At 42.3% G+C, this 23,683-nt stretch overlaps 9 protein-coding genes across 9 annotated transcripts; 2 read left to right on the forward strand and 7 right to left on the reverse strand.

Annotated features, from left to right (window-relative positions):
• Nucleotides 1-325: 325 nt before the first annotated feature.
• On the reverse strand, nucleotides 326-790 carry EAE98_011180 (uncharacterized protein; the record flags this gene model as incomplete). Its single annotated transcript, XM_038958802.1, has 1 exon — nucleotides 326-790. One exon carries the CDS (start codon nucleotides 788-790, stop codon nucleotides 326-328), a length of 465 nt encoding a protein of 154 aa, XP_038804806.1.
• Nucleotides 791-1,323: 533 nt separating this feature from the next.
• Nucleotides 1,324-1,767, reverse strand: EAE98_011181 (uncharacterized protein; the record flags this gene model as incomplete). Its single annotated transcript, XM_038958803.1, has 1 exon — nucleotides 1,324-1,767. The coding sequence occupies one exon, from the start codon at nucleotides 1,765-1,767 to the stop codon at nucleotides 1,324-1,326; it is 444 nt and encodes a 147-aa protein (XP_038804807.1).
• Nucleotides 1,768-2,696: 929 nt separating this feature from the next.
• Nucleotides 2,697-3,092, forward strand: EAE98_011182 (uncharacterized protein; the record flags this gene model as incomplete). The annotated part of the gene is made up of 1 exon (XM_038958804.1): nucleotides 2,697-3,092. One exon carries the CDS (start codon nucleotides 2,697-2,699, stop codon nucleotides 3,090-3,092), a length of 396 nt encoding a protein of 131 aa, XP_038804808.1.
• A 1,256-nt stretch (nucleotides 3,093-4,348) lies between these two features.
• On the reverse strand, nucleotides 4,349-5,392 carry EAE98_011183 (uncharacterized protein; the record flags this gene model as incomplete). The annotated part of the gene is made up of 3 exons (XM_038958805.1): nucleotides 4,349-4,934; nucleotides 4,990-5,079; nucleotides 5,133-5,392. 3 exons carry the CDS (start codon nucleotides 5,390-5,392, stop codon nucleotides 4,349-4,351), a joined length of 936 nt encoding a protein of 311 aa, XP_038804809.1.
• A 2,015-nt stretch (nucleotides 5,393-7,407) lies between these two features.
• EAE98_011184 (uncharacterized protein) lies at nucleotides 7,408-10,446 on the reverse strand. Its single transcript, XM_038958806.1, has 6 exons — nucleotides 10,399-10,446; nucleotides 9,992-10,334; nucleotides 9,902-9,936; nucleotides 9,385-9,754; nucleotides 8,776-9,236; nucleotides 7,408-8,716 (listed from the first exon to the last, which is right to left on the reverse strand). The coding sequence occupies exons 4-6, from the start codon at nucleotides 9,722-9,724 to the stop codon at nucleotides 7,775-7,777; spliced, it is 1,743 nt and encodes a 580-aa protein (XP_038804810.1). The 5' UTR covers nucleotides 9,725-9,754; nucleotides 9,902-9,936; nucleotides 9,992-10,334; nucleotides 10,399-10,446; the 3' UTR covers nucleotides 7,408-7,774.
• A 2,466-nt stretch (nucleotides 10,447-12,912) lies between these two features.
• Nucleotides 12,913-16,106, forward strand: EAE98_011185 (uncharacterized protein). Its single transcript, XM_038958807.1, has 4 exons — nucleotides 12,913-13,448; nucleotides 13,687-13,997; nucleotides 14,054-15,282; nucleotides 15,340-16,106. The coding sequence occupies exons 2-4, from the start codon at nucleotides 13,788-13,790 to the stop codon at nucleotides 15,971-15,973; spliced, it is 2,073 nt and encodes a 690-aa protein (XP_038804811.1). The 5' UTR covers nucleotides 12,913-13,448; nucleotides 13,687-13,787; the 3' UTR covers nucleotides 15,974-16,106.
• Nucleotides 16,107-16,623: 517 nt separating this feature from the next.
• EAE98_011186 (uncharacterized protein) lies at nucleotides 16,624-19,751 on the reverse strand. The gene is made up of 4 exons (XM_038958808.1): nucleotides 18,366-19,751; nucleotides 17,982-18,310; nucleotides 17,675-17,933; nucleotides 16,624-17,616 (listed from the first exon to the last, which is right to left on the reverse strand). The coding sequence occupies exons 1-4, from the start codon at nucleotides 19,446-19,448 to the stop codon at nucleotides 16,771-16,773; spliced, it is 2,517 nt and encodes an 838-aa protein (XP_038804812.1). The 5' UTR covers nucleotides 19,449-19,751; the 3' UTR covers nucleotides 16,624-16,770.
• A 239-nt stretch (nucleotides 19,752-19,990) lies between these two features.
• EAE98_011187 (uncharacterized protein) lies at nucleotides 19,991-21,127 on the reverse strand (the record flags this gene model as incomplete). Its single annotated transcript, XM_038958809.1, has 2 exons — nucleotides 19,991-20,712; nucleotides 20,767-21,127. 2 exons carry the CDS (start codon nucleotides 21,125-21,127, stop codon nucleotides 19,991-19,993), a joined length of 1,083 nt encoding a protein of 360 aa, XP_038804813.1.
• A 976-nt stretch (nucleotides 21,128-22,103) lies between these two features.
• EAE98_011188 (uncharacterized protein) lies at nucleotides 22,104-23,551 on the reverse strand. The gene is made up of 4 exons (XM_038958810.1): nucleotides 22,999-23,551; nucleotides 22,875-22,944; nucleotides 22,602-22,825; nucleotides 22,104-22,554 (listed from the first exon to the last, which is right to left on the reverse strand). Exons 1-4 carry the CDS (start codon nucleotides 23,392-23,394, stop codon nucleotides 22,339-22,341), a joined length of 906 nt encoding a protein of 301 aa, XP_038804814.1. The 5' UTR covers nucleotides 23,395-23,551; the 3' UTR covers nucleotides 22,104-22,338.
• Nucleotides 23,552-23,683: the final 132 nt, after the last annotated feature.

Genomic DNA, 23,683 nt, shown 5'->3' on the forward strand with positions numbered 1-23,683 from the left:
TCGTGGACGCAAGTCTTGCAAGAACTTTGAGTCATGTCAGTGACTGCCAGTCATAGGAGGCGCTTATGACTGTTCGTGTAAAATTCCATGAGTCGTCTTGCGTAATTTCGATATTGTTTTTGATTTAGTATGATTGCACTCACAAACTCTGGCTTCACGGTTTTAATCTTTCTACTCGACGGGGAAAACAATTCGCTAGATTTCAAGTTATTGTTATGTTTACAGTTCATATATTTCCAGGCAATTCTTCTCTCTGGTACCGTCCAACGCATCCACCACAAAGCTCTCCATTAATACCTAACGTTTCATATTGCTGTCACTCCGATCATGTAGCCTTAGTGCGGTTTGCGTCAGATGGAGCAATCCACCATTTCGCTTTCGGTCCCTCGCACGCAAAGGTACAACTATGTACATTGTAATAAATTCTGTCGTATTTCATAGTTTGAAACCCGCAATGCTCACCACCCTCAGTATTCACTCCATATGTGAACTCCGGATGCTTGTTTGCATCTTCTCCGAATATCGAGAAATTGGAAAGTAGCTTTGGCGACGTGAGATTAATGGGATACTTCCCCACGCTGGGTTGTGTGATGTTGGGTTTTGAAATGAAGGTGCAATTTTTGTTGAATACTCTGGCGCGGACCGGTGGATGTGGGAGTCCTTTCGAGGTGTTTTGCCACATCATTGCTAGACTGCAGGTGCATCCGTTACTGTTGCAGAGGGGACTTATATCTGGAGGTCGTACGCCTTTGGCTTGGCAAAAGAAGAGGATGATTGCGAAAAGTGTCATGATGGGGAAATGCATGATGATGTGAATCTGGGAGTTGTCTTTGTGTTCCGATTTCATACGCTACGATACGTAGAGTTCCGTGATCTGTCGAAAACTTTGTGGCACAATAGTATTGATGTTTTTCGAAGAAAGGTCTCGAGAATAGTGAGCTTAGCCCCAAATTGAGATGGTCAAGCTAAGTGTCATACATAGTGTATCAAAGGGCTCGAGTCATCAATATGACTGCTTTTATAACCTCACCACAGTCATGATTCACTAAATGAGTCTATTGGTAGAGAGGGGAGTCATTTCTTTATCATGCTCATCCATCTAAATCACTCCCCTTGAGCAATGATCAGTCACTACATGGGAGACAGTCACCATTTCTGATCCGCGATATTTGATGTTTTTCAAAGTCACGTATTTGTTATTCTATCTGTCCAGCAGATACTATGCCCATCATATCTACAACCATTCCATATTACCACCAATCCAATCCAGCTCTCTCAGTATCTCTTGGGGATGTTGAAACACTGAGAAAAGTCCATCCCCGGTCAGTCGTCAAAGAGAAATAAACAATTGTATGAAGACCAATCAGGTCCAGTTTTCCATCCGCAATGCTCCCTACCATATTCTCCATTATTATACGTGAATACGGGTCTAAAACGTTTATCACTCCCAGTAATGATCAAATCACTAGGATTTTTTCCCTCCATTTTAACAGTGATTGCTCCGTTGGGGTCGGGTTGTTTCATAGAAGTTTTAACAATATTGCAGTCTTTGTCGACAATCTCGAGATCCTTGGGTTGCCTCATAAGGGTCTTCGCGAAATTTTCGGCTTTAGGATCCATATCCCAGCGCATGTATAAGCTCCAGCAATTCACTGGAGCCGTGCAGTTGACAGCTTTAGCTCGTGGATCAAGTTGATTGACGGGTCCGCTTGCTACGAGAGAGGCGAGGAGGGAGACGGTAAGAAGTGTAGTCGCGAGGAAATGCATGATTTCAGTATTTGATGTAGAGGTTTATTTCTTTTGGGGGAGTCTGTATGTCTTCAGTAACTACACTTTATTGTTTGACAGGCTTTACTTACCAAGCCTTGTTTCTTTGAAGATATTTCGAAAGTTGGTTGTTATTTTCTTTAAGATGTTGGAATGTATGAGATGTTTTGTGTTTGTTCTGCGTTTTGAAGTGGTCAAGCTGGGGATTTGGAACCCTTTTTGTTATTGATGCCTCGCTCTAACCGAACAACTATTGGCAAGGGTCTTTGACTGTAGATTTCACTGTATGACACTTATTATGAGTAAACTATAGTAGTTACTCATCACAATTAAGTACAGTCATCGGTGTTAACCAGAAATACTCATACTGGGCTTTGAATTATCATTATCGATGGGCGATGAGTTGAGAACTGTTGCAACAGTTTCCTAAGATATTTTGTTTCAGGTCAGATATGATATATGTAATAAGAACAAGACTAGAAATTGACAGCCAATGATGATAATATCCTGTGCCTTTACGATTCAATAGAGCTAGTTTTGACCCTCAACTCTGGAGCGGTGCCGATGGAACTGCCATTGAGTCAGAACAAGGGATCGCATCCAGTCAATCATTCGGACTCACAATTCAAAGAATCGCTGCATTTCGAAATAGGAAATTCGTCATACTCGTTGCAATTATATAGTCATACTTGATCCGCCTCTTGAACAAAACCTGATTGATATCCAACTCGACCAATTCAAAATCTTGCAACCACAAAACTCATACATCTCGAATCTTCAACAATTCTACAAGCTGAATTTCGAACATCACTGCACATATCATTGAACGATACAACCTTCGGTAAGTAAGACCTAAAATAAAGAAGATGGAGTTGTTAACTAGCTACTTAGATTACATCCCTCAAAACCTCATTTTTAACACGAAAATCATGCAACTCTTCACCACAACCTTTTTCGCCATCTTCACCATCCTCATATCCATTGTCAATGGCATTAAAGGAAACGATAAATGCCTCGGTGGCAATAAATGTACCTTGTACATGAAATGGTCGGCAGGCTCACCCGGCCTCAAACCCGGCACTATGGCAATGCCCAAAGATCTCATACTCTCCGGAAAAGATTGTAAAGTCATTGAATCAAAAATGACACAAGCCGAAGCGAAAGGCCCAATCGAAATCAAATCTTCTTTACCCGAAACCATAACTATTACTGGGCAGGCTGCCGTTTTTCTCATGCCTCTCTTCACATATGGCAAGAATAAAGAAGGTGGGCAGAATCATTGCGGACAAGGCACAGACATGTGGATCTGTGACTTTCCATGTTAGGGGGTGGATTAAAGTGACCTGTTGAACTGATCCTGTCGATCATTCGACAAGGAGAAGAGTGAATAACTGGGTTGGGCGGTTTCTGTAGCGAAATGGGAGAGGGAACAATTTTTGGTTTATGATGAATGCTGGCACTCATCCACTGAAATGATGGAATAGCAAATGCGAGACTTTTTAAAAAAAGAGAGAAAACAATGCTTGACTTGCGAAACTAATCTCCAGAATCTTCACTCGAAGAGGTGATGCGGTGCCTGATTGAGAAGAAACTTACTCCCAATCTTTTCATATCTGTCTGACACAAAAAATTGATAACTAAACATTATTATACTCCCTCAGCTTGTGGTAGACGTATATAATAAGCTGAAAGAGAATGCTCCTTTCACCATTCCAAAAAAGTACAACTCGTACCATAGCACCCATACTAATCCCACCCCTCTACACCAACAGTTATTCCAATCCAATCTACATTAAACGTACCAGAACCCCTCCAAATCCATCACAAAACATCCGCATCTCAAAGTCCCATCAACCACCCCCTCGCACATAATTTCCCAGAACTGAAACCACCTCAGTACGACTAAAATATCACGTGTCTCAAGCGTACACAGCTACGGCTGTAGTACATTACACCAAAATCGCGCCGATAGGAGAATTTTCACGTCGCCACTTGCTTCAAAATTTCCGATGCTTGTGGTTCGAGAATAGATAAGAGTGAAGAAGGCCGAGAGAATAGGTCGTTTTATGCATAAGTGAAGTCGTGCGTCGGAGATTGGGATTGGTACTGTCAAATACCGCTGACACTTGGGAATTGCGGGATATAATGTGGGTGTGTTGATCCCCAAATCTTTCATTTCGTTAGGAGAAAAAACCGGGGGGTTTTGCAGGCACACAGAATATTTATATACGTGTTTCCAAAATACGTCTTGTAGGTTGTATTGTGCACTGTATTACATTTATTCGTGGAAAGATCCTTGAACTGCTAGATAACATACAGAACTTGAAGCAAAAAACATATAAAAATTAAGTATACATGGCCTAGTCCTTAGCTTGCATATAAACTTTCTATTGCATATCAATAACAAAAAAAACTTGGATCGTGAATGTGTTGAGAACATGATCCTGGTATCGACAAAAGTTAACCTAGAGCCACAAATTTCCATATAGCCTTTCTTCTCCCTAAGCTTTTCATCAGCTGTCGTTGTTCCCTTTGCATGGCAGGTCTCATTGATGTGTGTAGACATGGTATTGAGACTATTCTATGCCATTTGTTCCTTTGACTTTTCTCGCTCACTGGCTCCCTTGATCAAAGTGCTCAGATCGCCCACTGGGATTTGGAACGGAAAGTCTAGAGCCGCCAGCATGATAGCAAAAAAGATCCACCAACCGGCCAGTGATGTTACGAAAAGAGTCGCACCAGCCGCAATCTGCAATCGATTTGCCAACGCCAGTTGAGTCGCATCTTTATTGCCAATACCGTTTGCCGTGTGCCAATACACGGAGGTCAAAAGTGAAAAGGCAACAACCAATGTAAAAAATATAATAACAAAGACGACATTTGTGCGCAGAGAACACACCAGGTATATGAGACACAGGACCGCCATAAAAATAAGAAAGAATCCGAAAGAGGCGTTGAATCCAACTGTTTTCAGGCCGTCGACAGGAGTACCGCCGGGAGGAGCGTAGAGCCCATAGGCGTAGTAGAAGGGTTGAAGTGTGGAGGCGAACGTAAGCCAGAAAGCACCGAAAGAGATGAATACCACAAATGGGAAAGTGTTACCTAGAACGAATTCGAGAAAACCGCCGACAATCATGAGGAGTCCACCAAAGAAGAAATAGGAACCACTAAAGACTTGTTAGTGAATATTGAGAAACATTGAATGAGAATTGAAACACGTACATTCCAGCTGCACCATTGTTACCCGCCCCACGCCAGCCCATAAGATCACACGATAATGGTGATAAGGTAATTAGAAACCCAACTATTGCTCTACATGCTCAGTTAGCATGGAGAGATCTCAAGACTGTAAGACATGAACCTACACCGGAGTAGGGTTTCCAAAAGTTTTTCTCAGATCACCTTTCACTGCGTTTTGGGGAGAGAGATATATCTTTTCAAACAATTCCGGACTGATACTGATGCTACCAGCAGTCTTGATTCTTTTTAATGCATCTTCCGAACCAATTGACATGTCATTCATCTCATATAAATTTCTGCTATCTCCGTGATGATTGTTATTATGCGAGAAATCCTTTTCCTGTGGGACACCACTTGAGTTTGCCTGGGCTTTCTCCGTCGCCATTTTGCATGTAGTTCAAAATCACAGACAATAACTGATAAAGTAGAAGCTAATGACAGTTCATTGACGTAGGAAAGACAATGAGACGATATAGAAACATTTCGCGAACGTGGGAAGTCGGGCATTATGTACATATTTTGACATGTACTAAGTTTTCCCGCAATCTTTGAGGATTCTGCCCTTGGTTCCCCAGACTTTGAAGATCAGCGCACAAGAAGGGCTCAAACTATAGAGCTCTTACGGACTCTTGGATAAGCTATCTAGGTCTGGCTTAGTGAGTGAACACCAAAGCCCTTGGGTTTGTTGAGTGGGAGGCAAGTCTAGAATAGATGTTTTGAGCTAGAATATAGCTAGTATGGGAACATCCAACATACAAGCGCTGAGATCCATATTAGTACAGCAACTTGCTTCTACCACACATCCGAAGAAGGAAATATTCCTCCGGATTGTATCAAACATCTGATTGCCACCTAGCCCGGCTGTTTTAACTGTGGGCTTTCCATTTTCCTTTAGTGATTAACAAGATAACGAGATAATCGTGAGAGTTGTGCTGCCTCTTAAAATTTTCGTTTTACAAAGGGAAGTATGGCATGTGCAAATCGTCTCACTTTTGTTGATATGGTAGATTGAAACGTGGTACGATTTGCTTTCCAGTCAAGTTTAGGCACGTTTGGGGAACACATAAACCTATGCCTTTGATACGATAAGTTAGAAGTCCGGGGAAAAACTCGCAACTTAACCTAGCTTTTGAGTCACCCGGGAAAGTAGGCGATTGACCATTTGTTCTCAAGGAAAGCGACTCAGAATACACGCTGCAGGGAATATTATTGACTGATACCACATGTCATTTATGTCGGAAATTGGATCATCAAGGTGACAGAGATCGATACCAAGTTCCTCAATATTTCCTCAAGGCTCGTGTCCTTGCCGAAGAAATAGCTCACGAGAGTTCTTCTCATTATTTCCAGAGAAACGCTGTTCTCAGTTGTTCATGTGTCCGCAAGTCTTGTCATTGGCCAAACTTCCCAATATTTTACTAGAAATATCGAGTAATGTAGCATGGAGCGTCTTCACATCCAGCTTCTTTCTTGCTCGCATCAAGGTTCGAATTTTCTCCTTTTTATCATTCTGAGGAATTCATTCGATGCCACAGAATTTTCGAAAGCACACAATCATCAATACAATGTGTACCGGGGCTCGGAGTTGGGACACTTCCCACGAGCTGACAGCGGCAGTCTGACAATTTTGATATGTAGTTTAGACTAGGAAATATCGCACGCCACTCCGAATATTCACATGAAGGGGACGAAACTTGGGCTGAACAGCCTACTTATGGCATAGATCCAGTACACTATTCCTACTTGTGAGATAGGAACGACAAGCTGCCGCCTCCGTTAACTAAGTCGATTGTACCACGTCTTCATGATAATAATGGCAATTGAACATACAAAATATTCAGACGGCCTTTGGAAATTAAGTAGTATACGTACGACAAGTGGCGGGGCTTGTCATACGTGAGCTGTGCTGTGTACTCTAATATGACCAAAATCGCCATATAATTTAGCCTCCCCAAATTTCACAATGGGTTTCCAGTCCATCATTCGAGACCTCAGACGAGATTGCCCCTTTACTCGATCCAGTACGATATGATAGATGATAAGAGAGGTATGATTCGGCTTAAGAGTTATTGAATATCCGTCTGGCTTTTCGGAAAGTTGTGGTTTTTTTTAGCATGTCTAGTATTATTAAAGTTTGATGCGCGTGTTGATCAGTTCAGGTGCCGCTTTGACAACGCGTTGTTCCATCTATCCAGCGAGTCTCGTGATCAGAACAAAACAGAGGCTTCTTTTATATTGTACTATTAATCGCCATTCAATGTGCTCTTTAGGAACTTTTCTTCATAATTGATGATTTGACTTATAAGATAAAATAAAGAAAGAGCGACGTTGTAAGATCGCGTCACGTGGAAGATCATCAACTATATCACATGGGTGCAATAATCCCTGATCAGACAACAGATCTTCATTCGAATAATTATGGGTATCCAAGCACTTCTCCTCAGGCCCATTTCCAAAGTCTAGAATCATTTAAACTGTATGATTTACTTGCAGAATATTGGGATTGGCCCGTACACTAGGAAAATTAAACATTGATGTCAATATGGAGCTGAAGAAGTTTTCGTGCTATATCGTAGAATTCCTACGTAATAAAGCCTGGCGAGAAGTTTAAGTTTGATCTACTCTGAAGGTTTGACCTGCAGATACGAATCAAACGCGAAAAAAAGAGACAATAAAATCACTCGGCCGCTTCCCTAGTGCTCCGCTGTCCCAACAGTTGAGATGATTACACCATTCTCAATCAAGACTACCTGATGGGCCTAACACTTCACAAACCATCCCTGTTACTCTCATCGCCGCTTCGCAATCTAAACTCCACCATTGGACCTTCATGCCAACTCACAAATCTGTCCCAAGTCTGGAACTCTTGCTTCCTCTCCCTGCCCCAGCCCATTCCCTTCTTACCCTCCCCAAGTCCTACTCCCTCCTGAACACTCAATCTCATATCAAATTCCCAGATCAATCGTGCCAATACCACTCCCATCTCCTGATACGCTAGATATTTACCTATGCAGCTTGTTCTCCCAGTGCCAAATGGGGTGAATGCTTTCGGTTCAAAGACTTTGGAGTCTCGGGCATTTCCTTTTGATGACTCATTTTCACCCTCTCCATCAAGCCAACGCTCAGGCCTATAAACGAACGGATCTTCGAAATACCTTTCCTCGTGATGAATACTGTAGGCGGAGACCCCAACTGTAACTCCAGCTGGAATGGCGCAACCATCGATGACAGCTCCGCCTTTCACTACCTCCCTTGGTATATTGGCCCCAACACCGGGTGAAAGTCGCATGGCCTCGTCAATACATGCCGTAAGATATTTGTAGTCGTTCAGCTTTCCCCCAACTTTGATTTCACTTACCTTAGCCCATGTCTCTCTAATTTCCCTTTCCAATCGTTCATAGACGAGTGGGTAGTGAAGAAGATAAAAGATGGTTGCCGTTAGCCCTGTTGCAGTGGTATCCATGCCGGCTATTATCAAGACACCGGCTTCAGAAATCAATTGTTCTTGAGTATAGGTCTGTCCACCTTCTTGATCCTGTGTAGCAAGAAGGGCAGAGAAAATATCTTTGTTAGCTAAATCATCTCTGTGATTTATCCGCCAATCTGTCTGAGATTTGCTGAGAGCGAAAAGCTTCTTGGCACCATGCATGAAAGATGGTGGGATCAATTTGAATAGACCGAGTTTCTCAATTGTACGCATATGCCCTAGCTGTTGTTCGCCAAATTATTAGTATCTGTCTGGTTTCGGTAGCCGAAGGGTTATTTTACCGTGTTCATAGCAAGAGCCGAATCAGACATGAGGCCAACCATATGACGATTTTCCTCGTCATTTAACATACCCCAATTACGACTGAAAGTTACATCACCCATAATGTCTGCTTGTAGGTATGTCAAAGCTTTTGAAATATCGTGAGCGTGCGTCCATTCGCCCGCTGACACCAGCCCATCTTTGCCTTCTCGAAGATATTCGGAGAAGCGTTGAGTGTTTTGATAGGCCAAATTCTGTAGCTCTTGCACCGCCTGCGGATTCAGAGCTTTAACCAGAATACGTCTCTTTAGTGCGTGAATCTTTTTGTCGATAGTGGTGAGGATAGATGGAACTTTGAAAAAATAGTGATATATTGTATAAAAGTCGGACTTCTGCGTGTTGGAGACAGAGCTATATATATCTTGAAGAGCGGTGGTACTATCGAAAGATAATCGATTCGGCCCAATTCGTACAATCGGTCCTGGAAATATCGTTAATGGTTAGTTTCAGAGTGTCCAGCAGTACGGATTAGCGGACTAGATGCGAGTTCTCAAGATCTGAAAATGATTCAGACAATAACCTTATTGTAGTAGCCCGGTCCGTATTATTGAAAGTAGTATATTGCTTACCATAGATTTGATGGAGTCGATATTCATTCAAATGACGGTCGCCCTTAAGACAATGATGAACATTGTACCAGTCGGTAAAGGAAGCCAAAATCGGACCAGGATATGCCGCCAAAGGATGAAAATACAGGCGATAGAAGACGAACCAATGGAGCACCAGCAACAACAACCACAACGAAGCGTGTGGTCCGAACCCGTCAAGATTAGCCTCTTTCATGAGTATTGAGAGACCCCTCAAGATCTTATAACCCACTACACATGTCGTCGCTCCGAGCAAGAATATTCTATGCAATTTCTGTGTTTTACGATCCACAGGAATCCCCGACATTTTACTACTCTCCATTATATAACTGTCTTTCGAACAGTCAGACAGCTTGATGAAATCAATTAGATTCGGACAATTATGTCGATTGAATAGATAGAATGAAGTTGAATGCTGACAAAGTGAGAGCGAGGTCAAATTGATTACCCCGCACTTGTCCTTGTTGCAAAAATCTTCAGAAATGGAAGGTGTGGTTACATTTTGTCACATGCGTCGAAATGCAACACAAAACTCTCAACGGTCCATTAGTCCACCATATTATTGGATTATCGCGAATTTTATACTTACACTGTATAACAAATTGGACACGCCGCAAATCAAAAGGACAAGTGACTTCAGACAAGGATTCAAACTCGTGATTGAGTACCATCTCAACATTATCTGTCCATACACAGTACATTATTCATCTTATAACGGCGTCAATAATCCTATGACTCTCAGAGAAAGGAAAGTTATTGGAATATTCGAATGTGTAATGGTGAGCAATGACTGGTACCAAGTATTCTTTTGCACCCCGGCAGGAACAAAACCAAAAGAAAGAGTATGATACAGACACAACAATCTCGAAGTAATTCTCTTGCGGCACGTAATTTACGCTTGAGCAGCTTTATAAAAAAACCCCAATCCCAACCTATAAAAGTCATTAGCCATCTACCGACTCCATGCTGTAAGCGATGCACATAATCGACCATCACCTTTCATCTGGCTCCATGTCTATTGCATCTTATCCTTGAAGATGATAAAACATTATCGCGCCCAGTATTACTATTCATAGTATTGTTCACACTGACTAACTCTTCAATCGCATAAACCTAAACAGAGAACTTGTCAACGATATGAAAGCCTAATGTGGCCATATCAGACCGGAATGTCTGCCACTTCAGTGGATGACCCAGAGCTAATTTGCTTCTCGGGTGTTATTAATGAATGCATCTTCCTTCACTAAAAACTAGCAGAATGCAGAAGATGCGATTTCAGGCACCCCACACATTGAACAGATACCCCTATTTGAAAAAACAGATACGATCTATCCAGTTCATACCCAAGAACATATGGATCATTTCATTAAGCTGTATGTGTTATGTTGAATTGATCTTCCATAGACTTATGCTCTCCTGCTAGTCTCATCTAGGGATTTCGGAGTCACAGTAATGCTATCAACAACTGTTTTTTAGCTGTAATGCTTTTGCTGCGTCCACTAGGGAAAAAAAGGTGAAATGATCACCGGTCACTTGACTTCATGGCTGATCCCTCCACAAGACACAAGAATGCAAGAGTAAGGATGAATTGCAATTTCAAGCACTTCATCCTGGAAGATAAGACATCTTTATCCATTCTAGACCGATCCGGGGTTTCTTTCTTGGAGTGGGGGCCAGAATTCAGGATCGAATTGCAGTACTCCACATATCAAAGTCGCGTATTTGTCGAATGCGAAATCGTGTTGGGAGCTGTCCTGCCACGATGAACATGTACATCGCCTTGGAAACATGTCGATCAAGACCTCGAAGTCTTAACGCAATCCTTTTGGGCGACCCCTTGATGAGATACAGGAGAGAAGACGCCGGATTTCCTGCCAGTGCAGATTGCAGTCTCTAGACGATTTTTTTTTGGTTCTATGTTATTTAGTAGACCCCCACGCTTTAGATGAGATTAAAAGTATTCAATAAACTTCGTTGCAAACTGGATTTAAATATAATCTTACCATATGAATGCAACATTGCAAACTTAGTCGGGGATCAAATGTCTGGCGTCGCTTGCAGCCTCGACCTTAAATTACTAGCATGTAGAAAGCATTGAAAGAAAAGAAAGAAAGAAATGTTGTCTGCCTTGTATGGAGCCCGAAGGAGCTGCATAAATTAATATGAAGAGTGGAAAATAGGCGCCAGGCTTGAGAAAGTGATGATCTTAAAGCCCCATGCGCCAATGCACAAGATCTCGCACGAGCAGTCCCAAAGGAACTCGCGTAACATTTTCGAAGTGGATGTGGTTGAAGAAATGTTGGATTTGATCCGCGGAACGAAGATAAGAAAAAAGATAGATCACGCGTCTGATCTCCAAGAAAGGTCGACGCGTGTATCTCATCATTTCGCAAGGCCCGCCTGAAAGAGGATGAGTTGAGAACCGTTTGCAGGATGCCATGGCCACACCGTCTGTGGCATACATGGTGAGCAGCTATACGGACGTAGTGTATGACTTGTCTTTATCTGTAAGCTTTTATTCGTTGAGAATTGCTTGAGATCTTTTGGTACATATCCCACTCTTCTAGAGATGACGGTTTTAGAAAACATCTTGTAAGGCCATGTGGAATGGACGTGAAAATAGAATTCCGCATATGGAGTATTTCACCGGGGAAGTTACCCGTAGCAAAAGTGTCTAGTGCTGACATGCCATCCTGCTGTTCATTTCCAATTCACAAACTCAGGTCCTTTTGATCCATGTGCAGATCGGAAGCACTTTATTTGGATATCCCACTTATCATGATTTGATGCCTCAGATAAAAGGAGTAACATTCGAGATTTTAGATTTTGTTAAGAGAGGAAAAGAGTGTAGTAGGAGAGAAAATGTGAAAAAAAAGAAAAAAAGGGGATACAATAGATTAAATCTCCAAAACGACACCTGAGTGATTCGAACACTCGCTCCCGAAGGAAATGCCTGACTCTGAATCACTCAGTAGCAGGGCATCGCGTTAACCACTCCGCCAAAGTGCCTAATCATGTGATAATATCCGCGTAAAATTAATATATGTTCAAGACTTGATTGGACACCCGAAAAACAAAGAGCTCATTTCTCTTGTGCAAGGCTGTGAGAAATGACAACTTCACGTAAATTCCTAAGATGATGATATTGACCATTTTTGGAAGGTACAATCGACGTGTCTTTCATTACCTACCTTGGTATGACGCGCCATACCAGACTATTCCTAATAACCGAAGTTCTACCGAATATCATAATTTCAGACACTCAACTACCCAATCCAAAGGGAACCTGAACACACAAAATATTCTCTAACGCCACCATATCGCGCACGCATGAATCCGTAGATCCTATGAAGACCACGATCGCAATGCAGTCGCGCTATTTGAGTACTGTCGACTCTGTATAAGCAATGGTGTGGTTATAGAGATCATCACCCGCAAATATTACACAAAATTGAAGCGCTTCGGCGTCCTAATTCCAACATAACGCGCGATCCCCCATCCAGATAGACCTTTTCCATGCGTTCAAAGGGTCGAAGTAACATCTTTGAGTGTTCAAGTTTCCCACTGGGTAGTTGGATGAACACAAAATAAACGCAAGATACAATCTGCCTTGTTCGCAGCCATTTGTATCCGTCGTCTTAAGCGCCAGCAATATGCGAAATCATGTCCGAATCCTTTGAAGAGAAGAATGGAAAGTTCCAACACAGACCATCAGGTGTTCCCTGAGTCCCCTGCCAATCTTGTTCCGCAATAGCCACATTACCATGCTGCCATGTGTTATCTGGAACATGCCTGGAATATTTCTGTATGTTGAATAGGTGGGGGTTAATTTTCAATATGATGATCAGAAGGTGCGAGAAGTTATGAGGCACGATCTATTGAGGCTTATGAAAAGCACAGGATCCATTCCTACTTCACACGCAAGGGCAGAGGCCCAAGATACCAAGATATTACTATGCTTTTGAGTTTGAGCTTGAGCTTAAGCTCAAAATTGATGCTAATAAGCTTACCTCAAACTCATTTGGAGCCCGTCTGATACAATCATTGTAAGTATATTCCCACTGTCATGACTTAAGTGGGGCTATACAATTTCTGGGGTTCGTCCGCGTCGACTACCATGTTCTAGGAGTTTATTATCCAAGAATAATTATGGAGGCTCAAGCAAAGATGGGCATCGGCAGGATTTTGATACGGGTCTACCTGGTCTTGTACTGTCGACCAGGTTGAATCTTTTTGAAGAGAGAAAACCACATTCAAAACGTTTATTAACCAACTCGCCTTTAGTGGAGATTGCTTTTTCACGTCTCTATAGTTCTGGCCTTTCTTAACTTAATTACCTTGCTCGATTTAAAGTTTGTGACTATTCCAACCACACTTCTTCAAATATGATAAACTTCGGAACAACACTACTTGAAATGGAACTGCCTCGAACTTCCCACTGGACCCAATCATCAAATTCTATTGTCCACTTTCAACCAAGATCATATTCACCAAAGATGTCGCTAAGCCCTCCTGGAAGTCCAAGTAGTGTGGAGTCTGGTGGTATTAGACGATATCGCAGGACTACGGCTTGTACAACATGCCGCGATAGAAGAGTTGGTTTTTACTTCTCGGTCCATACTTATACAATGTACTGATTCGACAACTCTAGGTAAAATGTAGCCGCGACAGGCCATCCTGCACCCAATGTAAGAAGGGGGGACGACTTTGTAAATACTTGAACAGCGAAATACCCGAATTTGAGTTTATTGAGGTAAATGTATCAAGGAGTCCGGCTAGGAAATCGCCATCGCCAGTTATGTCAAATCCAATCACCGAAAGGAAATCCGGTATCAAGTCAAAAGCAAGTAGTCGATCGGTGGCTAAAGCGTCCCAAATACCACCATCTCGATTTCCCCCAAAGACGCTGGTGAATAATATCGATACTCAATTCCATCAACCCATCAAAAATACAGCGATTCCCCTTGGTGCACTCGGTGAAGATTTCGTTTCCTGTTTTCGGACGAAAGTTCCAGCGCGAGAAGTTTGTGATCATTTCTTGAACAACTTCATAGGACTACAATCTGCAGTGCCCATATGTCATATTGATACTCTTATAGATGAGTATACAAGCTTCTGGGCCAACCTTTCTCCTAAGACCTCGGTTGAATCTACCTTACTCATCTTAGCTGTCCTATATTGTGGGGCAGCCAATTCTACCATAAATATTTCACAATCAACAACATTACACGATCTATACGAACAGCTATTAGATATAGTTAATCTTCCAACATATCATTGCACACGCCGAGGATCATCTGCGATCCAGCTTCTGCAGGCTTACCTTCTTGTAAACACATTTCAAGCTAGCACATCATCCTCACAATTCCGGTACGGATTTTTACCCCACGCAATTAGACTCGCTCAATCATTACAACTCCATTTCGACAAACCACATCAAAGTAATGGTGTGCAAGCTGAACTTGAAAAGAGAATCTGGTGGCATTTGTTGTTTTTAGATCTCCAGTCGACTATCACGACTGGCGCACCTTCGCTGATAACTAGAAACGGATACAAAAACGATGTTTCGTTACCCATGGTGTTGAATCATGCCTCTAGCCAAGATTCAACTTCACCGATGATGGTCGCCTTTTACGGCCAGTGCCAGTGGGTGCGTTGTATGCGCGAATGGGTCATGGAGATGCCAACGCAGGGAGATGTAGTTCATCTCGTCGAAAGCATCGAAAATCTCCTGGAATTATTACCGGGAGCAAAAGCAGAAAACTTGGGACCGCGGGCGTACCTGAAGTTATTGATTGATAGTGCATATTGCCTTCTCGGCTTGAACTTCTGTCAAGCAAAACAGTTGCAGGACATTGGATGGCGAAGTGATATTGTCCGGTTTGTTATCACCAAATTCGACAGTCCTACTCTTTATCACTAATATGTTCAATCCAGGGCTGCAAGTTCGTTCCTGCAAAATTACCTTTTTCTATCCGACACGACCTCCATAACACCATTGAAGTGTATTCTTCCTGGTCTCATACAGCCTCACCACGCTGTCTTTATCCTCCTCATGCACCTTAGTTTGTGCACTTCCTTGGATTCCAATGCTGAATCACTGAAAATTCTTGTGGACAAAGTCTTTAATGCCGAACTATCTAGCCCCAGACTTGGTGCCAGTTGTACCGCTTATAGATCGCCCAAGTTCATACACTCTAGCCCTACTTCTCGGATCTCGCGCAAGTCATATGGTTACCCTCGTCAAGATGTCCTCATCCTACTCTATAGAAAAGTACAAGCTAAACTAGGCCGGAACACACCAAAATTCACAGCCGTGTCTTGCTCTGCTTCCCCCAATATCGGGGTTTTACCCCAGCTTGAAGGCTTGGTCTCGCGAGACGCAAATAGCAGCATTGTCTCCAGTGAGAATTCCGCAAGTGGACATGCAGGAACTAAATGGATGGAATTGGCTATGGAGATGAACACTGAGGACTATATGATGGATAGGGAGTTAGACGATGTCTTTAGAGGCGGACGAGATGTATGGAACAAATGGGAAAGACTGATAGGTGCGATTTTCAAGTGCTGAAAACCGGACTATGAGAGATTTGGGTATGACGAAGAGCTTTTAATAATTAGCTTATAACTAATGAAGTATCTTGTAAAATAGCAAAAACAGCATCTTCAAAATTTGGCCATAAAAATGCTTGGTCTTCTCAGGTGTATCTCGACTGATTTAAAGCATATTTCAGTCTAACTTACTTCTTGAACTCTATTACAAGTATAATATACTAAATCACTCACTAACTTCAAGTGAATAAGTGATATCACAACTGTATAATATATTTGAAACATGATTTCATAAGATGAAACTCTGTCATTGTATAGAAGTTAAATGATCTATCTTATTGAATTGGAATGGAATGGAAGTATATGATACGTTACATTTAAATTCACAGAGTCTGATTGAAATTATTCCCTCTTGTTCTATGAAATGTTTTCATAAGTAATGATTCAAATTAGTCTCATCCATAGGTATGAGACTACAAGAACTCGATATAAATATACCTACCTAGGCTGGGGTACCTAGATATGGATCTTCTTTCAAAGACGGGAAAAAAACGAAGCGGATTAGTCTAATTCGGTTGGCATACACTATTCTGACTTCAATACCTACTTTAACAATCATATATTCCATTTATTTCTCACCAGAACAACCAAAAGTCTTCCACTCTTACTGTTATAATCAATTATATTATTTGCTATGATCTAATCGTACCCTCCAAGATATTACAATTCAATTTAGACTGGAAGTATATGTACATAGATGATATTTATATTACCGCATTGACCTCAAACAAACACACGATCGCAAAGTCAAAAGATTTAAACCTGTTCAGTGGACTCCTGAGTTTTAACACTCTTCCATTCCAGAAATAGAGAAGAAACAAACGCCAATCCAGTAACAGGAATCGCTGCGATAAAAACTTTCTGCAAAGCACCATTGTATACTTCCAATAGTGCAGGCAATTGATCAGCATCAACTACAGATCTGAAGCCAGTGGCACCAGCATCCAAAACTGCCTGGATATCGATTCCTGGTAGTTGTCCACTGTCATATGAGGTTTTCAATTGGTTCTGAAGAATTGTATTTCCAACAGAAACAAAAACTGCGCCACCGAAAGACTGCGATGCAACCACTGCAGCGGTGCCGATAGGGATTTTCTCCAATGGCAAGACGGTTTGGACAGCGGTAAATCCTTGTTGGATTGCAATTCCGAAACCCGTCGCACTGAGAATTTCGTAGCCGATCCACTCAGCCGTTGTGGTATCAGTTCTGAATGTGCCGATGAATCCACAGCCTATCGTAGCGATTGCTGTACCGATGATAGCAGGTGGTGTGAAGTATCCGGATTTGGAGACGAGAACACCGGCTACGAGTGAGAAGAAAGCATTGCAGAGGATATATGGAATCATATCGACACCAGATGCAATGGCAGATGTATTCTTGATCGCTTGAAACCACTGAGGGAGATAATAGCCGTGAATTATCAAGGCTGAATAGAGGAAGAACGAGAAAAGGCAGCTTGCTAGTACGGTTCGTTGCTGGAGTATTTCAAGTGGAACCAAAGCTTTGTCGCCTCTGTACCAGAACCACAGTCCTAACAAAATCATGGTTACCCCGAAGCCGACGAGAAGGCCAATAACCATTGCGCTGGACCAAGAACTACCCTAATGAATAGTCAATGCCTAGTAGTTGTAGACGCCAAACCACAAAAACGGAACTTACCTCTTCAGTATGTTGGAAAGCTATGAAAAGCATAACGCATGCACCGAGCAAAAGAATGTTTCCCAGGATGTCGAGATCCAGGACTCGTGAGCCGAACGATCGTTTTGTGACCGTGTTATTCTTCGGATTGAAGAACAAGATCATGGCCAAGATGGTTACACCACCGACCGGAAGATTGAAATAGAAACACCATCTCCATGATACTTTGTCTGTGAACACCCCTCCCATTAATGGTCCCACCGTAGCTCCTAATCCGAACCTGCAATTGAATTAGTCTAGGGACGAGTAGCCGAGTTACAATACTCACATCAAACCCACAGCCGCGGTGAAGACGGGACGTCTTTGTATCGGAACACTATGAGCGACCACAACAAAAGACCCGGTCAAAATACCCGCACTCCCAACTCCAGCAATTGCACGCCCTATAATCAATGTGAGAGAATTCGGAGCTACACCACAAATCAATGATCCTATCTCAAATAGCGCATTTGCGCCTAGATATGACCATTTGATACTGAAAATAGTAAAGATCCTTCCATACATCGGTTGGAACGCGCATGCCGTAAGTAGGTATGCACTTCCATACCACCCCACGTCCGCGTATGAATGAAATTCTCCACTAATATAGGGAATTGCCTAGAAGTAATGTTAGTAATGCGTGCAACGGCAGAACGGGGAATGTCAGGCATACAGTTGTAATAATTGTTCTATCCAAAGAAATCAAAAGCACCGACAAACAAAGCCCGATCGTGAGAATCGTTAGAGCAAGAGTTCCAGGATACTCAATTTCTGCATCCAGTTCCTGTGGCTCTGGTGGCGCAACAGCTTCCTCGTTTTTCTCGTTTTTTTCGTTTTTTGCGCGAGTCCCGAAAGCATCCAGATTATTGGTGGAGGCTAACGATATTGCATTCACCTCCTTGGTTTCCCAATCCACCATCTCATCTATATTCTTCATGAATTGATCACTCCACAATCCTGGTTTTCCGGGGTGTCTCTGCTCTTCCACAGGAGTGGATAATCGATGTGGTCGCTCATAGGTCCTACTTCTCTTGGCGCTAGATACGGATTCACCAAGCGTGCTTTGAGATGCCAGATGTCGAAGTGATGGAGCTGCAGATGCTATGATATCTGTGAACAGTTCATTGAGGGCGGCATTATTTCGGGGTGCTTTGTTCGGATCAATGTCCGAAGATTTTCGTGTCCCACGAGATGTGGTGGGTTGTAATATCCGAGTATTTTCCTCGAGTGACGGTTTTTCCAACTCCATGATAGATTCAAATCCTGCATAATCAGAGCCTGCTTTCGTACTCTCCATGGTAGAGGGACGCGAAGCATTGCGCGACTTTTCTTTGAGGTTTTTAAATGAATCGTGGGAGACCCTTGGCTTATGTTCTTCTGGCTGTTGAGGACTTCGTTGAGAATTCAACCTCTCTGTCGGTATTTCCTTGTTGCGACCCAACTGTGATTCTGCTTCTTCAAACGTACTTTCTGCGGGCTGAGGTTTAGTTCCATCTTTGTTCGCTTCCACATTATCTTTAGAACCTTCTTGTCTACCAGATCCTGTATCTACTGCTTGTTGATTTTTATCAGTATCTGAATGATGAGAGAGTCCATTGGCCTCATTTAGAACCGTTTGGTCTCCTCTGTCATCCGGAGTAGTTTCAGATGACGGTTGTACATGGAAAATTTGACGCGAAAAGTCAAGTTCTTCCACTAAATCTGTATTTGGTGCTGCATTTTCAATTGGAGAGCTCGCTTCACCGTCTGAACCCATATTTGCATCTCCAGGGGATGCCTTCGTGGTATTTTTTGATATTAATGTCGATGTAAAGTTGTTTCAACTCCTTTGTTCACCACAATCCAAATTACGATGTGAGATATTGGGCATAGTTGATTACGTAGGTGAACCATTAGTTGCAGATACGGGATTGCCGATCAACAATATATACTATTGTAGATATGCGGGCTACGAACTAGTACAGATATCCGGCACCATTCGGGAGGAGAACTGGGTTTTTCGATGTAGATCTTCACCGGAGGAATTGGTCTGTGACATCTCAGCCAGCTAAACATTTTAGGTTATTTGAATCACGACCCGAATCTTCGATGGGCCGACGCTGTGACAAAAGCTTCTTTTGTGCGTATGGACTGATCTCCAACAGACAAAAATTCATTCAACGTGTGAAGATGAAGTCATTTCAACACCATGTGACAAATGCGCTGCAATTGTTGTCTATGTACGCGGCAGATTAAAAATTATAATATGTACAGACAGCAATTAAAACCTTATATCCAGAACACATGAGCGCTGGTAGCTCATAAGATTTGGGTTTTCTTCAGCCCCGCCAATTGAGCAAGAGTGGATAAAACACCAACTAAGCCAGTACCATCAGTATGTCTTCCTAATGCCTCAGATTCACCAGTGAATGATGCCTCCAACTCCTGCTGGCTCTCTACAGACAAAGTGTCTGCAATTTTCTTTCCCCGCAATCTCTCTTCCTCGATCTTTGCATGTGTCCATTTTCCAAAGTTGCCTGATTTGATTTCTTCATTCAATTGCGCATCCATTTCATTCTTCTGAAGATCATCCGGAAGTAGTCCAGAAGCCTTCATCATAAATTCAGGACTGATTGTTTTGCGACCTTGCTTGAAAACACATTTGCCAAGCGAGGATGCTACGACACCAGCTCTTGGATCCAATTCCTTGCATTTTTCATCTTCTTCATCCGATTTCTGTTGTGGATAAAGGGTATATGACTTTGGTTTTGATGCATCTTTTCGAACAAAATGTGTGACAGTCCATATCCATTTTTCGTCCCACGATAGAATTCTTGTCCACATCTCATATGATTCGTAAGGCTTGAGTTCCTTCTTAAAATTGCAATTTACTGCTCCCAAAGCAATGCCGAAAACTGGTCCCTTCGATCCTGTGACTGCCTCTGTTCCACCTCTCATCTGTTCGATAGCTTCGGAGAATAGCGTACAAAACAAGTGTGTTCGAGCTACATCGGCATCTGAAAAGTAGGAACTGTTACTTTCTAAGGGGAGTCAGTGACTATACACATGGAAAAATAGTAGAATCCACAACTTACTGTGGAGGTTCAAGTCAATCTCCATCAAGGGAGCATGTGACTCAGTGATCAAGGGCTGAAAAATTTGATGTGGTCCACATTTTACTTTCGGTCGCTGTGAGCGAAGACAGAATCGAAAGGCGTTGACGATACGTAAATGCCAAATTAATGGCAGAGTCTTGAAATTCCCAATCGCTAGTAAGATAACGGCGAGCTTCCAAACTGTCATTGATGTATAAACATAATCTAAACATCTCAGAAGAATGTGTAAAGAGTAGGTAACGATGGTCCAGAGAAGAGTTTTGCTGGGGAAGAAAGGTTGAGTTGTAAACCCGGTGTACAGGTGCGTGGTATGCGTACCACTGACTGTAAAGTTGTTCATTTTGAAGTCTGATAGTGAAAGAGGTGCTGAAGATGAAGATTTCTGCGATGCAGAATATTATTCTAGAATATTTGACATGTGTAAAGAAAATGAGATCATAGAAAAGAGAAAGAAGAAATCATTTCTGTTTTCTGTTACTGAAATGCTTGATTTCACCGCCATGACTACAAATGGCAAGAGCTAGCCTGAACTTCTATTTTTACATGTCGTAGATGGCGCTCAGATAGACCCAATATTCGTGAGATTTGTGATCTTTAAAGTTCACCAAAACTTCGTGAAAATTGGGCACGATGGCCTTCCATGCAGAGATCTTCTTCGCAATGTCTATTACCAAAATCAAAGATCTACCTTGCCAGGTTGATCTCAATACACACTAGTTAATTGAAGACGGCTGGGTGAGGATGCATCATTCCAGTTTCCTGCGGCTCTTGCATTAGCTTAAACTCGAATACACTAGTGCTGATCTCTTCCATTTCCCATTTGGGATCCCGCGTGAAACCACTATGTGTTAATAGTATAAAGATCTACATAGAAAACCTGGACGTGGCCGAAAAAGTTAATCTATCAAAGGTCCAAATCGATTACTGGCTCGATAGCGGGTATAAAAAAGACTAAATTGACTACGGTGTAACCGACATTGGGCCGGCCATACCTCTTTGGGAATCAAAAGACATTACATTTGATTCATATACCCTTTCTGGGCTAGGGCGTTCCTCTGAGATCCACCGGCATGGTTGCTTTGATTTAGGGCTGACAAGATTGCGAAAGCTGGCGGTTCTTTAGAGTCAGTGCAAATGATTGTTGCCAAGACCTGTATCAACCGCTCGAGCATGTGGATATATATTCCCGGAACCAGGTAGAGGGTGTTAAAGCTAGCCCAAGAACTAGTTATTGTCAACTTGGACAATGATATTACCCCATTATCTAATCGGATTACAAAAAAAATGTATTTCACATGTGACTATGATGCAAAATTCCAGAGATTAAAATTGTTTTCTATTCTTACATTCGAAGCTCTCACAGGGAGAATATACATTATGCTACAAAATAAAACTTATCAAATACAAACTTCACCATCCAATCCCCATTAGAGCTGCTTCTCGACTTTATTCCCCTAAACCCCTCCTGAAACGTGCCTTCTGAAAAGATCCCCAAAAGCCCAAGAAGAAAAGCTCCTCAGTCGATGCCTTTGTGGTTCAAAACTTCAGTATTTATGACTTTACTACAGTCTTAATGTCCTGGGCCTTGATGGCGGTTCTCTTCACTGTAGTCTTCTTGTATGTAGCAAGATAGAAAGAGATGAAGAGAAAGAGGTAGGAGCTCAAAATGGTACATCCAGCGAAAGCAGCAAATGGCTCACCAGCACATGTTCCGACGTGGGGGAGATGCTTGTAGTAGGCGCTAGCGTAGTAATTATATGTGGCAAACTGGAGAAAGGTCAGTAAGAGTTTTGTTTCCTGATTTTGAGACTTACGTAAACTGCGAAAAGATCAATGACAAATTGGGTGATTTGCATGCGGGTGATCCATTCCTTCCAGGTGATGCGGATTCCACGTGCACTCTGGAAGTAGTACCAATACATCACAACGTGAACGGAAAGATTCAAAGTGATTGGGACCCAGGATACTGGAGTGTGTCCAACAAGTTGAGTGTAACACAAGAGAGCTGTTGCTGGGTGGTGATAGCAGTGAAGGAAAGCTAGTATAACAATAAGCACTGCAAAAGTTCAGGTTCAGTTACGACTTACTCAAAGGCTTCTTCTTGAGGAACAAGAAAACGGTGTCAAGCAACTCCACATATTTGGTGATGTAGTTCAACTGTGTGTCTTCATTAGTATGATCTTCTTTCAAGTCTTGGGAATATGAACATACGTAGTAGAGAGTAACCAATGGCTTGGTCCATCCAGTTCCACCGCAGATACCATCAAACAAGCCATTTTTCCACAGACTTGGAATGAGCTGCTGCGCGAACAGAACAAGCAACGAACCGCTTACGACAGTCAACATCAAGTTGTGTGCCATGAACAAACCATTCAGTTTATATGCTGGACGGTTCTTCATCCATGCTTGACCACCGAAGATGATTACGTAGTAAAGAGCTATTGTAACAAGAGTTCCTTTCAACGTAGCCATTGGCGTCTTTCCTGGAATGAACTCAAAGTCTTCAGCAGGATATCCTGCGACCGACGTCCAGAGTTTATCGAAGGCTTCCCATGGGGAGAACTTGATGGCCCCATCCAGCGGCAAAAGAAGTGTACTGCTTGACATATTGGCTGATGCTGTCGCAACTCGTGAGAAAAGAATGTGTGAGATAAGAATGAGATTCAAGATGGGATTCTGATGTCAAAAAGAATTTTGTTATTTTAGGGGTTAACGATTATATCTTAAAGAATTTTGCTTCTTTCGAAAGATAGGGAGGAAGGTGCTAATCCTAGTTGAAATGCCGTTTCTCATACATCGAAAACTTTGAAAACTTCTATGGACTAGTGACGACGATCACAATCAAGGCTAGAATTTGTAGTAGTGATGATCTGAGGCAAAATCTCGAGCTGAGTGA

The sequence above is a fragment of the Botrytis deweyae genome (assembly GCF_014898535.1).
Source record: "Botrytis deweyae strain B1 chromosome Unknown BDEW_045, whole genome shotgun sequence".
NCBI lineage: Eukaryota > Fungi > Ascomycota > Leotiomycetes > Helotiales > Sclerotiniaceae > Botrytis > Botrytis deweyae.

What these genes read in the sequence shown, in the direction of transcription:
- EAE98_011188 (XM_038958810.1), bottom strand. Translation starts at nt 23,394, where the DNA reads ATGTCAAGCAGTACACTTCTTTTGCCGCTGGATGGGGCCATCAAGTTC. An exon ending in CATTGGTTACTCTCTACTAC is followed by an intron (nt 22,945 to 22,998) that starts GTATGTTCATAT and finishes GAAGACACACAG; the next exon opens with TTGAACTACATCACCAAATA. An exon ending in CCTCAAGAAGAAGCCTTTGA is followed by an intron (nt 22,826 to 22,874) that starts GTAAGTCGTAAC and finishes TTGTTATACTAG; the next exon opens with CTTTCCTTCACTGCTATCAC.
- EAE98_011184 (XM_038958806.1), bottom strand. Translation starts at nt 9,724, where the DNA reads ATGGAGAGTAGTAAAATGTCGGGGATTCCTGTGGATCGTAAAACACAG. An exon ending in TCGACTCCATCAAATCTATG is followed by an intron (nt 9,237 to 9,384) that starts GTAAGCAATATA and finishes CGATATTTCCAG; the next exon opens with GACCGATTGTACGAATTGGG. An exon ending in CGGCTCTTGCTATGAACACG is followed by an intron (nt 8,717 to 8,775) that starts GTAAAATAACCC and finishes GGCGAACAACAG; the next exon opens with CTAGGGCATATGCGTACAAT.
- EAE98_011185 (XM_038958807.1), top strand. Translation starts at nt 13,788, where the DNA reads ATGATAAACTTCGGAACAACACTACTTGAAATGGAACTGCCTCGAACT. An exon ending in CAACATGCCGCGATAGAAGA is followed by an intron (nt 13,998 to 14,053) that starts GTTGGTTTTTAC and finishes CGACAACTCTAG; the next exon opens with GTAAAATGTAGCCGCGACAG. An exon ending in TGGCGAAGTGATATTGTCCG is followed by an intron (nt 15,283 to 15,339) that starts GTTTGTTATCAC and finishes TGTTCAATCCAG; the next exon opens with GGCTGCAAGTTCGTTCCTGC.
- EAE98_011186 (XM_038958808.1), bottom strand. Translation starts at nt 19,448, where the DNA reads ATGGGTTCAGACGGTGAAGCGAGCTCTCCAATTGAAAATGCAGCACCA. An exon ending in ACCGCGGCTGTGGGTTTGAT is followed by an intron (nt 17,934 to 17,981) that starts GTGAGTATTGTA and finishes ATTCAATTGCAG; the next exon opens with GTTCGGATTAGGAGCTACGG. An exon ending in CTTTCCAACATACTGAAGAG is followed by an intron (nt 17,617 to 17,674) that starts GTAAGTTCCGTT and finishes ACTATTCATTAG; the next exon opens with GGTAGTTCTTGGTCCAGCGC.